A 14,531-nucleotide genomic window follows, 5' to 3' on the forward strand; every position below is an offset into this window, starting at 1 on the left:
CTTGGTGCTGAAAAGCCTTCACATGGCACACTGACACACATGGAGCTGTGCTTGGTACTGAAAAGCCTTCACATGGCACACTGACACACATGGAGCTGTGCACGGTACTGAAAAGCCTTCACATGGACACTGACACACATGGAGCTGTGCTTGGTACTGAAAAACCTTCACATGGAACAATGACACACATGGAGCTGTGCTGGTACTGAAAAGCCTTCATATGGAACACTGACACACATGGAGCTGTGCTTGGTACTGAAAAGCCTTCACATGGGACACTGACACACATGGAGCTGTGCTTGGTACTGAAAAGCCTTCACATGCAACACTGACACACATGGAGCTGTGCTTGGGACTGAAAAGCCTTCACATGCAATACTGACATACATGGAGCTGGCTTGGTACTGAAAAGCCTTCACATGGAACACTGACATACATGGAGCTGGCTTGGTGCTGAAAAGCCTTTACATGGAACACTGACACATATGGAGCTGTGCTTGGTACTGAAAAGCCTTCACATGGAACACTGACACACATGGAGCTGTGCTTGGTACTGAAAAGCCTTCACATGGAACACTGACACACATGGAGCTGCTTGGTACTGAAAAGCCTTCACGTGGAACACTGACACACATGGAACACTGACACACAATGAGCTGTGATTGGTACTGAAAAGCCTTCACATGGAACACTGACACACATGGAGCTGTGCTTGGTACTGAAAAGCCTTCACATGGAACACTGACACACATGCAGTTGTGCTTGTTACTGAAAAGCCTTCACACAGAACACTGACACGCATGGAGCTGTGCTTGGGACTGAAAAGCCTTCACATGGAACACTGACATACATGGAGCTGGCTTGGTGCTGAAAAGCCTTTACATGGAACACTGACACATATGGAGCTGTGCTTGGTACTGAAAAGCCTTCACATGGAACACTGACACAAATGGAGTTGTGCACTGTACTGAAAAGCCTTTACATGGAACACTGACACACGTGGAGTTGTGCTTGGTACTGAAAAGCCTTCACATGGAACACTGACACACATGGAGCTGTGCTTGGTACTGAAAAGCCTTCACATGGAACACTGACACACATGGAGCTGTGCTTAGTACTGAAAAGCCTTCACATGGAATACTGACACACATGGAGCTGGCTTGGTACTGAAAAGCCTTCACATGGAATACTGACACACATGGAGCTGGCTTGGTACTGAAAAGCCTTTACATGGAACACTGACACACTTGGAGCTGGCTTGGTACTGAAAAGCCTTCACATGGAACACTGACACTCATGGAGCTGGCTTGGTGCTGAAAAGCCTTTACATGGAACACTGGCACACTTGGAGCTGGCTTGGTACTGAAAAGCCTTCACATGGAACACTGACACACATGGAGCTGTCCTTGGTACTGAAAAGCCTTCACATGGAACACTGACATACATGGAGCTGTCCTTGGTACTGAAAAGCCTTCACATGGAACACTGACACTCATGGAGCTGGCTTGGTACTGAAAAGCCTTCACATGGAAGACTGACACACATGGAGCTGTGCTTGGTACTGAAAAGCCTTCACATGGAACACTGACACACATGGAGCTGTGCTTGGGACTGAAATGCCTTCACATGCAATACTGACACACATGGAGCTGTGCTTGGTACTGAAAAGCCTTCACATGGAACACTGACACACATGGGGCTGTGCTTGATATTGAAAAGCCTTCACATGCAATACTGACATTCATGGAGCTGTGCTTGGTACTGAAAAGCCCTCACATGGAAGACTGACACACATGGAGCTGTGCTTGGCACTGAAAAGCCTTCACAGAAAACTGACTACAAAATTTGTCCCTCTCCGTTCTTCATTAATTTTTTTTCCATCAGAAAATTGTCTATGAGTATGAAATGCACCACATGGTCCCACATTATACATTATTACTGTAATTTAGTGTAAACAATTGGCAGATACAGATGGCGTCTCTTTTCACTGCATAACATGATTCCAGGGACAGTGGGCCATATTGGTCAGGTGGTTTAGATGATAAATGCCAAGTGACCTTACATGTTTGATTAAACCACAAATGCAAGGGGGAGGGGGCCACAATAACATATTGACAACTTCAAAATTTTACATGTTTCAGTAATATGTTTTGACATGAAAGATGAATGGATCAAATTTGTCCCCTTTATACTGGAATATTCAGATCATCAGTAATATAACACTGTCTCTATAGAATGGATCTGATTCCCATTATTGGTGATAAATGACCTTGCTGAAGGTCGTTTATTGACAGCCCCTGATGGACGTGGGTTAACGGCAGAGAGGTCGCTACAGGTCAGAGGTCAACATCAGAGTCAGTCTAACACCAGCAATAGCCTAATGGGGCAATAATGGGGGCCATAGGATGCAGTGCAGGTCATTACATTTTGGGGTTTGTATTGAAAATAAAATCAGTAACCCTTTATTGTCTAAAATCAGTTCTGTTGTGGGATAACCCCAACCCCATGTGACTCAACTTTGAAACCCATTCAAAATTTCTTTCATAACTGCAGACAAAACAGGAATACTGCATATCAAACATTTCTCTTTTGTTGTTGGATTTTTCCACAAACTGTGAAAGTCAGAAACCACCACACGACGACCTGACAGCTTAATTAGCATGTCCAAACCCAATCTGTTAGGATAAAATCACCAACAGGATATTTTAAGCCAGAACTTCGAGTTGTGCAAATTCCCCAGTGGAATATTTGACTCCATGTAATAATGCCCTGGAGCATTATTGACTGCGTATCTGTGCGGTTAAGCTTAAGGTCACCCCATGATGTGCCTGCAGCGCACGCCTTGGTTTCATCATTACACAAAACTCTCACGTATACAGATGGCAGGCATAGGAGGGGCAGCTTAGGCTGGACTATTCCTCAGCAAAAGGGCTTCAAATGCATTTGGGGGAACACATGTACCTGTGCAGCAGTACTGGTACATCATGCCAAAAATTGGTGTTCAGAAAATAATTTGAGTGCACAACATGGAATAGCATTATTTCAGATTATAAAATGTCATCAACAATCTACTTACAAACCCTACTGCCTCTATTCTGAGATTCAATCTAAAATTATATTGCTAACTTCAAAATTTGTGACAATTGAAGATATCAAGAATATGTTGTATATCAGTGGACAATTAATCAACACAACATTACTTTATGTACATAACTACTAGTACTAGTTGTAGTAAATATATACTAATATAGCAGTAGTAAGTACGGAAATATCTTGGTTCACTCTGGTGAACCCGCAGTGAAAGATTAGGTGCACAGCTCCAATTTTGGGTGCACAAAACAAAAGCAAGTGTACAGTCATGTGTCCAGTATTTCCAGTCCTCACTGTTCATAAGTTACAATATTCCTAAAGCAGACTTCCTAAGTCACATGATGAGGCTTTGCTGCATAAAATTAGGGGCTACAGACTTTTATTGACTGTAGAGCTGGCGAGAACGGAAAATATGTGACTTATTATTCCCCAGAACAGAGACTGGGACTTGAATATACCAGTATTCATGATGACTGAGTGACCCTGAAACTGTGTATATATTCAGAAAGACACTTCTCCTAAATAATGTCCCTGTCACATGATTCCGTTGGGATATATACGTGTATGTTGCACAAACTAGGGACTGTTGGCTTGTAGTTGTAATACTAGTAAATTGAAGCTTTATCCTTTTATTCCTCCCCTAACATTGATAAATAAAGATCTTACTGTGGGTTAAGAAATGTTAACAAGTAACTCTAGCAATAACATCATCTTTTTTTTCTTCTTGCCAAGAAATACCAGCAATATTTCCAACACCAAATGAACCCAAAGGTGTCAATGCGTAACTTAACACTTTTTCCCCATTTGTTCTATCCCTCCCTCGTGTCTACGGGTAGTACCAAGACTGTCAGACAACGTAACTTTGACATCACCATGGCAACAGAACCTGTCAGACATCGTGACCTACACGTTACCATGACAACACGGCTGACCTGACGTCTCTGACTCACACGAACGTGGTACATCATTAATCATTAATGTGTGTGTCAGTGATGTGTGAATACAGACTGGGAGGAAATGTGTGTGGGACTGGGAAATCAGTTTGGCTCCGTGCCCAGAAAATCAGGGCTGGGAAAGTGAATCCAATTTTCTGTGTCTACAAGGAAATTAAACTGTTTATTTCTGAAAATAACCAACCTAGGATTTTATCAACAATTTGCCAAATAACTGCATGTGGTTTCACTATGTCTATTTTAATCACAAGGCACTTTTAAAATATGCATTGCAGAGTCATTTGGCTCTGTGCTAAAAAAATCAAGGTTGGGAAGATTAATCAAATTTTCTGTATCTAGTCTGTATCTAAAAACAAATTTAATTCAAGGATAACACACCCAGGATTCTGTTTACACTTACTGTATTCTTTCAAATATATCATGACGGCAGGTAGTCTCCCCAGCCATATTTCATTTCAATACTTGTAAAATATGCTACTGTTAGTACTAAGTATGTGCATACATAACACAGGTGTGATCAGGCTGTACGTTTTATCTGGTGATGCCCATATCATTCGGCCCTGTGCCCAGAGGATGGTGCTGAAACAATCAGGGATGGGAGCTCGGGGGTGGATCCAATTCTCTGTGTCTATATAGTAAATTATACTGTTGGTTTTCATAGATACGGAGATGGCGAAAATGTCAAAATTTACAGTAGATGAGTTCCATCTATGGTAGCGTATCTATGGTAGGAAGCAATTGGGCTTGTTGACCTCTATGCTGCCTAACCATTGTGAAATGTTATTCATGTAGGAATGGTGGTAGAATCAGAAATGGTTTGTAGATTGTACAATGTTGTTTGCCTTCCTATGTTGATCTGACTCGAGTTAAAAGTGTGGTGCAGTAATTTCTGTTAATACAGTAAATGATAAAATATGTCTCCTTGCACTGACACAGGTCAGGTCACACTATTCAATAAATAAACTATGGCCTGCTAGCTACATGTCACTCATGTACCTACTGCTACATGTACCTATGTACAAAGAGGCTGATATTCCAAATCAAAACAATATGTAATATTTAGTAAACAACATTACTGTAAACACTGTCAGTTCAGCCGTCTTTTTTTACTCAACCTAAAATTACAGATAATACTCTATTTGCTTCATTTCCTTCGTACATTTACAAAAAAAAATGAGAGTGAGACGGGAAATTACAATCATAAATAAACTGTTGAAATACTGAAAGCGTTTTCCTATAATTATTCACTGTGATTATGACAAATATTTCCCATTTTCCGCGGCCCACTGCCCATTCGTTATCTCTGCCCATTCTCCTGCTAATTACTGATAAATGATTCATTAACGAACCTTTGTCCAGCCTGACTCAGCTTTGATGGATACCCAACGTTCAATACATCTCATCATAACAGTAGGTTATGTACAGAGAATACCAGTATAGTGAATGACAGAAGTACACAACAATGTTACATGTTTGATTTAGTTGCTTCCATATAAATGATCATGGGGTGACAACAAACATTTAAAATAAAAGATAGACAGGTGGAAATATGCCCCCTTTTCTGTAGAAATATGAAAGTAATGACCAGTAAACTAAATGACCTGAGATGATGGAAGAGGCCGGTACTGGATGCTGCCACAGTCCCCGAACAAGTATTATTTGCCAGTACCTAAATGATTTTCATGATACTGAACCCAGTGCAAAGTACCGGTACACATCCCTAAAATCTAACCTTCTTTTCAGAGGCATGATTGTTTGCCCCTAAGCCATGTAGCAAGCTACAACTGCGGACAGCACACATTCGGACATACAACTTGTCTGAATTTCAGAAATTCTACAACAACCCAGATATCAACAGAACATGCTATCTCCATATCTCTCCTCCCCGGCTCCCTGCAGTGCAGAGAGTGGTGATAAATTAATTATCTCCTGCACAGTTATTCCCTCAGTACACGGTCTCACACCTGGGGCCTGATGTGTCTACAGTACATTACAGGGGTTACTGGGCTCACGGGGTGGGAAGGAAGACTGGGGTAATAACACAGAAAATAAATGAGAACGGGGCTGAAAATTGTTGTAGAAATTCATTGTCAGACTGCCAATGATTTATTGCAATGTTGTTATGTTGTTGTTTTTTGTACAGTCATCAACCTCTGTCATCATCATCATCCTCACCATATATGATGACAATATTTAGTATATCACTATTTATCAGTCAATGTTTACCAAGGCAGGCCGTCATTGTTCTCCACAGTTTCCTATCTACTGCTGTCCGTTGTCTCCCAGGTGCATGCCCGTCATGCAGTGTTGTATAGATATCCTTTGTGTTATCATTGTGTATGTGCTATCTCCTAAGATCCAGGAAGAATAGACTTACTACCGGTAGTACAAAATGTAAGTGTTTAGTCGAATGGATTTCCATAAATATTAAATCAAATCAAATAAAATACTTAATTTACAATTGTTTTTTTTTCTTCACATTTGCTCACTGCATACATGTTAGTCTTCAGGGTAAGGACCATATGTGAATCATCATACTGTAAATATTAACAATGTTTGTAAATTTCTCTACAAAAACTGTAGGATGAGGGAACTGAGTATTTCATCCTCATGATCAATAATTTCCACCACTGATTTGGTTGAGATTTGCCTTTCTTTAAGTGTCCATTGCATTATACATGTAGATGTAATGTATGTACGTTACAATTCCTGGCTATAGATTAGAATCTGCTGAAGCCAAATCATCAACATATAACTGGAAATCAAACATATTTGAGTATGATTAATCAATTTATGTTATATTTAGAAACTACATCTATATTTAATCAGACCATTATTATGTTGATTTAAATTAATACAGGAAACTGTGGCACAGAGATGACCACTAATCACTATAGTATAATAAATGGATGTCTATCCAGTTACATACTTTCATATCAGTTCAACATTAATATTTCATAATGCCATCACAGCTGTCAGCTTACATCATTGTTGTGGTTGACAAGCATAAAGTTCAGTGTCAGTTAAAATTCTACACTAACTTGATATTATCAATAATCAAATAATAATCATCATCACCCATTACTACTAGTACTACAGATGAGATAAGATACGGTGGCACTAACCTACACTTGGGGTTGGTATGGGTAAGAAGTTATCACTTCATTATTATGAACTTCTATAGTATGACCACCAGTATGATTTTTGATTTAGAAAAAAAGATACACTTTCGTAGGTATAGTAGATAGATAGTTTTTTTGTTATTGTCATCTATCAATTACCAAGTTGTGTGAGTGACATCCAACCAGGTTTGCTGAACTAACCAATGGTTATTGTGTACATAGTGCTAGCAAAATGCACTAAATACAACCAGATTGGTGGATTTCAACAATCACAGAATGTCAGCTTTTTCCTTGCTGTTCCTGTAGCAACTTATGTTAGAATCTTTGCTATCTCTTTCTTTGCATTTTACAATTACAATCACAAATACCAAAATGAATAATAAATAAATAAATACCTAGCTTGAAAAACCAAATCATTATCCCTAATCCATAAAATAAAACATCACAATTCCATAACAGCAACAATGAGGTATGACATCTGGTACAGTATACCACCAGACATACGCACAGCCCTAACACTGGCTTCCTTTAAGTTTAGAGACACTTACACTAACTTACAGTTAAGTAATGGACGGGACCGAAATGAATGGACTCGAATCATGTCTCTCGCTAGTATGTATTTTGTACATACCATGTGTGTAAAATTGTGTATATAGGCTTATAAGACTCATTAGGACTTTAATGTGTATCTCTGTTATATCCGTTGTCTGACCCTTTCCTCTTCCCTCATGACCTCAATGAAAAGCGGCCTGCAGGCCAATTCGAGCTTTCATGAATAAACAAACAAACAACACTTGTCCATGACAATACCTAACCACAAAGCTTCCCTACTAGCACAGTGACACCATGTCATGTGATTAGCCTGAATGTCAGACTGTTTCCAGGGCAGGGCTTACACAGGCCAGCTCCTCGGCTCTGGGGTCCACATGCCCCCAAGGAAATTCTACAACAGGCCCCCTGTGTAGATATCATTGACATCGGGGTTTGGAATCCAAGCTATCATGTGATGCCCCTCCCCGTTATATTTACATCTGTCTAGTCCATGTCTACATGATCAGTAACACAAACTCAACAAGCCGGGACCGTTAGCTAAGTACACCTGCGAACCAACCCGGTCCAAGGTAGGTATCACAGGTGAGAATCTACCTTTGTAAGTGATTATTTTTACCACAACAGTCTCTGAGGTACGTTCTCAGCCATATTTCCGAGCCGCGCACCGCTAAAACCATCGATCCTAACGTACTGGTACCCTCCACAACACTCGAGCCCCGCCCACAGCAAATATCCACTCCGCACCAACACTTCCGGGTTACTCACAATATCGGGTGTAAAACTGTAGAATCTGGCAGATCTAACCCGAAGGGTGTTGGTGTGGTTCTAAGGGTAACATGTAGGGCCGGGATGGTTCAGAAATTTACGCAAACATGTAATGATTCGGCTGTATGTAGATGTCATTGGGGATGGATGGATGGATGGGGACCGAAACGCGCCCGATATTACGGTGTTTTCATTAACCTCGAATCGTAGGAATTCGCCAAATCTGGAGGTCAAAATCTGGAATGTGGATCGTCGTGGTTTCTAACTGACTGAAATTGTTATTTTTGGGGAAGAATGGACTACTTAAGCTTGGGAATGTAAGGAAATTAAAGGTACTTACGGTCGCCCACCACCGCCTTTAGAGCCATCTTGGATTTGAATGTACAATGGACTAGTCCACCTAAAAGAGGTGTATTTCTTGAAACTGAAAATATTTCTGCCACAGAAATGATATAGATTAAATATCAAAGCTTATAAAATAAGCAAACGTTGTATAGTTACCAATATTTGCTGAAAAATATATATCTGATATGATGCTATGCGGCGTTACTTTACTTATAAACGAATAAATATTCTATCACCCCTAAGGTAGAGTATCATCGTCTGACTTGTGATGGTGGGTCACCATAGTCTCTCGCGAGATTTTCCGAGATAATGACATCATCTTTTCCAGCACGGTCAAAGGGCAGATACCCGGATGAGGGATCAACCATTTAATTCAAGGGTGGGTTTTTGATATTCCAGTTTCGGTGTTTTCCAAGATGGTATTTAAAAAAAACATAGCTTTTCATTCCTTAGAAGTTAATAGCCATTGACATCGAACAGCAATAGGCAAATTTTTTTTATATTTTTCTGTTTGTTTGTTTGTCTGTGTTAATGTTTTTTCTTTACAAAAAAACTGAACTGAACTGAACTGACAAAAATAGACGAGACTGTGATGGGCCATTGGCAATAAACTTTTAAATGCAATCTTCATTTGTGATGTTCTATCGAGGAGGTTTTCTAGATAATATCATTGAATGCATGTCCAATAGTGTCCACTATTACTGTTTCTTAGCCACAATGTCGAAACCTTAATGACGGCATGATTCATGAATGAGGCACGAAGAAATGACGTCACCGTGAATGACGTACGCGGAAGTTTCGGTGTTTCAGTTTAGTTCAGACGGTGTATGGTAGTGTTGTGCACGTTACACGCTGTTGTGGTCTGTTTGGTGGGAAAGAGACGTTATAAATGTTGGAGACGTGATACAGAAGCTCCAGTGCGGTGTCACGGCGAAATTGCATTGTTTAATAGGGGACAGGAAGGTAAGTTTTAACTGACACGTTTTGTGTTACATCGCTGGGTTACCATAGCTAGTACAGTACCAATGAGGTTTAACCTCCTTGCTTAGTGAGTACACTGTACTCGTAACACTGTGTATTTATCAAGAGTTGACGGCAAGGGCACATAATTTCGTCATACGCCGTCAAGGCTATTTTGATGTTGCATGATTTTCAAAAAGACTATGGCACGGAACCACCACTAGTTGGCAAGGATCCAAGTATTACTGTATATAACAACACTGAAACAAGACAGCTGGATTTTGCAAGCCACATGCATGAGACAGTCAAGAATAATGTCACGGCGGTTTGCCATCGTACGGCGCATGAAAGTGAATTGTTATTGTGACTGAAACCTATTTAAAGCGCCCAGGGTACATCGATTCGGGGAATGCGTCTCTGTGTAATATGAATCATGACCCTTCACATTACGGGACAGCTATAAGTACTATATACTACATGCTCGTAGTGAAAGATGTAGCCCATCAAATGCGCGAGTGCCTTTTTTTTTAAAGTTCCACAGTCACTCTACATGACACACCCACACGCCACTTGCGAGTGACGTGTCGAAAAGCCTTACTGTGTTCCGAATGCTGATTAATACCGGGCGTGCGTTTAGTAGTAGCCTGGGAACCATACCATCGAGGCGCTCGGCGGTGTAGGGGTGACCGCCCGTACAGTTAATTGGTACAGGCCGGGGGAGTTCTTACGGGGTTAGAAAAGGCCGGCTACAAGCTCTATCGGCGAAATCTCAAAGGGCAGCTAATCAGACAGGCTGACAGAAGCAGGTCGGTGCCGGGTAAAGCTCCCCAAAGCCGACCGCGGAGAATGGTACCCAGGCTAGTTTAGTAGTAGCCTGGTAACCATACCGTCGGACGTTTGCCGTTATCTCTACGGTGCTGTGAGGGTAGCCGGCCCGTCCAGTTAATTAGCACGGGCCGGGGGATTTTTACGGGGTTGGGTTAGGTTTCGTCGCGAAAACTCGAAAGGCCGACAGGCTGACAGAAGTAGGTCGATGTTTAGCATACTGGGCCGGGTATAGTAGGCAGGGTAAGGCTTAGGTCACATTTCCATAGCGGGGCCCGGCCGGGATGTTTTAAGAAACGAAAAATTAAAATGTATGCCTATAAATATACACAAGTCATTCCCATGAATCGTATTTTGACTTTTTGTGTATTTTGATTATCTTATGTCATTCTTTTCGCTCCCGAAAGCTGCCCGGCCGGGCCCCAGTTCGGACACGTGACCTAAGCCTAAAGCACCCCAAAGCCGACCAGCAGGTAATGATGGCCAGGTTCGTTAAGCAGTTGTCAGAAGCGTGACTTACTATGAGTCAGTGTAACAACAGTGAAAATTCGAAGGATTTCTTATCAATGTTTATTTTTAGGGACGTGGGTCCAGCTATACACACCCCGGGTTAAAGTTTATCTACCCTATCTGTAGTACGGAATGATACACAGCACATTATCTATCACTGTAACAGGTGTGTTTGTTTTCCCCAGTTGTAGGTGATAAGGTTTTGCAAGTCATTACAGAATGAATGAAGACCTTTATTGCACATATATACCCACTGGGTTAAGCACAGATCGCAACAAAATGATAGTTGACAAATGCATACATGATACAATATTTACAAGTCACCCTACTCTTCAAGCAGATGTAAGGATCAAGTGTATCTTTGAGCAAAGTTTTGTATTTCTACCAAGGTTAGACATCCAGGTAATAAGACGCACGACACCGGCGAAAGGTAGTGGATCCTACCTGACCGTTTCCAAAAGCACATCCAGGTGCTTCAGTACTAGTAATTGCTATTTAGCGTTAAGTTTAGTACACTTTTTAGTATTGTTATAATAGTACAATTTAGGGTTCGCCTTCTCCCTGACCCTGGATGAGCCGGATCCTTACATCTGCTGGTCAAGGGAACCTGGTTGATCTTCTAGATTGTTTTCGTTCTCCTTTTGTAGGTCTTTTTAGTACATCTGATTCAGTAAGAATTAGACTATGTAAACAAAAGATTTGACAACATATCCCTACAATGGCATAACGTTGTATTCTCACACTCTTACTTTGTTCTCATATTTTACAGGTGCAACTTGTAAAGGATTTGCAGCAGTAGTTGGAAACTTGGGACGAAAAGAAGAAAATGGTTCTAGTCGTCTGTTTACAATGAATCTTTACTTGAGGTCTCCTCAACAATTGATCGCTCAATCTTGTTTGTAACGAACAATATCTTATATTTGATAAGACTCGGAGCCAGCATGGGTGTGATTCTCAGCTACATCTGGAAGACTGATGAAGAGGAGCAGGAGGCAGAGCTGGAGGAGGATGGTCCATGGAGCCTGCAGGAGCTGAGGAGGAAATTCCGCCAAACACCAGCCGGGCTGATCGAACTGAACCTACAAAACTGCGGCCTTGCGTCGCTTCCCTCTGCAGTCTTCAGACTGCAGGAGGTTCAGATCCTGAACCTATCCTGGAACAAATTAACCCATTTAGGGGCAGGTATATGCGCTCTTAGGCAGCTACAGGTCTTATATGTTGAACACAACCAACTAAGCTCTTTACCAGCTGAGCTAGCAGACTGCCCGGACCTTGCTGAGCTGCACGCTGGATGGAACAGCCTGTCATGTCTGCCTGCCAAGTTCAGGAGAACGACCAGCTTGAAGGTGCTCAGTCTGTACAGCAACGACTTTAGGTCCCTTCCAGACTCTGTGCCTCTCATGACAAACTTGGAATATGCAGACTTTGAACACAACAGTCTTAAAGGACTGCCCATGTCAATGTCAAGAAGCAAGGTCAATGTCCTTAAACTTGGCATGAACCAGTTTCAGCATGTTCCCCCTGTACTCGTGTCAATGCCTTTATTGGAAAAGCTCGACATGTCGAGTAGCCAGGTCTCTTCTCTTCCTGACATCATAGGCGACATGCCACATGTGAAATCCCTGAATTTTGCCCGTAACTGTATCAAAGACCTTCCCCCAACGATCTGTGAGCTTTCTTCCATTGAGGAGCTGAACTTTCTCCAGAACAAAATCGCAAAGTTACCCCCGGGCATAAGTCACCTGACCAAACTACGGTCCATAAACTTTGAAGGAAACACCTTGTCAACCTTTCCGTCAGAAGTGTGCGCCATCTCTTCCTTGGAAGATGTTAACTTCAACAATAACCACATAGAGTTTCTCTCCGTACATATCAGCAACCTAAAACGTCTCACGGCGCTGCGTCTCTCTAACAACAGAATCCCGTCCCTACCCAACTCTATCTGCGAGCTGGTGGAACTGGAGACTCTGACCCTCATGGGTAACAAGCTGACAGAACTGCCGCTGATGTTCGACTCTTTACGGAACCTCCAACACCGAAGCATCGACAGCGGACTGGACCTGTTCAACAACGAGATGCAGATGCCGCCGCGGCATGTCTGCGACAGCGGCGTGGAGTCGGTGTTCCAGTACCTGCGGGAAATTCGACGGACAAAACCTGTCGAAGTCAGCAGGCGTAAAATCTTAGTCTTCGGGGAATCGGGAGCTGGCAAGACGAGCATGATCCACGCCATGCTGCATGGGAAGTCGAAACTGGCCCTGCCTGACGAGCAAACTCACGTCTTGGAGCAGCACACGTGGACGGTAGAAGGGGAGAGGTTCCAAGTCAATGACTTCGGTGGGCAGCAGATGTACCACGTCACCAATCAGCTGTTCTTCACTAGGAACGCCGTGAACGTGTTGGTGTTCGATATCCACAGGTACAGCGCGTCACGGTATGACCGGGACGTCGGGAACTGGGTACAGGCGGTGACGGCTCAGGTACCGGACGCGGTCCTGCTGCTCGTGGGGACACACAGCGACCTGTGTTCCGCCGCAGATGTCCAGCAGAGAAGGGCTGAAATCCTGGCAACGATGCAACAACGGGAGAATGCCGTCGTCGAGGACATAAATGAAGAGCTCTTCAAGATGAAGGAAGCGTTAAATGGTGAGAGGCATGGACTTTTCGCTGGTCATAACAGGTTTGCAGGCATGAGTACAGAGGAACGTACCGAATGCCATACTCTCCTGCAGCAGAGGCTGACATCCCGACCGGTCCTGCCACAGGACATGATCGTTGTGAGCTCCGCTGATAGTTTAGATGGCATCCCGCTGCTGGTACATACCCTCCTGCAGTTCACACAGAATCCGCAGCTCTTCCCGAAGACGGTGGTGCCCGAGTCCTGGGCAGACCTGGAGAGGCAGCTCACGGAGTCCAGAAACGGTCCCGAACATTTCCTGACTTACGAGCAGGTTGTGACAATGGCGGGAGATGTTGGGCTGACCGAGGAAAGGCTCATCCCAGCCCTTAGATACTTACATCTCATTGGAGAAATCTTGTGGTACGAAGACAACTTGATGTTGAAGGAGTACGTCTTTCACAAACCTTCCGACCTGATTGACATTTTCAAGGCAATCTTTCGCCACGACATCGAAGATTTCCTGACATACGGAAACGACGTCTTCAGGAGAGTCGGACACATGACCAAACAGCAGTTCCGACTGGTAAAATCCCGCTTTTTAAAAGGAGGGCAGATGTCTGTGGGTCTCCTGAGGTGCTTCCTGTCGAACGTGTGCGCGGACCATCAGAGTCTGTCCGTTGTGGTGAATCTGCTGAAGAAGTTTGAGCTGTGTTACCAGCTGCCAGACTCCGAGGCCGCCCCGGGGCTGACGGGCCCGTCCGCGCTACTATTCCTGCCGTGGTACCTGTC

General features: G+C 43.0%; 2 protein-coding genes across 2 annotated transcripts in view; one reads left to right on the top strand and one right to left on the bottom strand.

The window, feature by feature from the left end:
* Positions 1 to 8,982, bottom strand: part of LOC118421719 (syntaxin-binding protein 1-like) — a gene marked incomplete in the record, with an annotated part of 32,625 nt that extends 23,643 nt beyond the window's left edge. The window contains 1 exon segment of the mRNA XM_035829212.1: positions 8,823 to 8,982. Within this exon segment, the coding sequence (XP_035685105.1) occupies positions 8,823 to 8,850 (28 nt within the window).
* A 3,081-nt stretch (positions 8,983 to 12,063) lies between these two features.
* The window catches only part of LOC118422034 (malignant fibrous histiocytoma-amplified sequence 1 homolog), a 2,653-nt gene continuing 185 nt past the window's right edge, over positions 12,064 to 14,531 (top strand). Inside the window, exon 1 of the mRNA XM_035829537.1 lies at positions 12,064 to 14,522. Coding sequence (XP_035685430.1) covers positions 12,064 to 14,522 — 2,459 coding nt within the window. The remainder of the gene's footprint in view (positions 14,523 to 14,531) is intronic.

This window comes from Branchiostoma floridae, chromosome 8 (genome assembly GCF_000003815.2).
Source record: "Branchiostoma floridae strain S238N-H82 chromosome 8, Bfl_VNyyK, whole genome shotgun sequence".
Taxonomy (NCBI): domain Eukaryota; kingdom Metazoa; phylum Chordata; class Leptocardii; order Amphioxiformes; family Branchiostomatidae; genus Branchiostoma; species Branchiostoma floridae.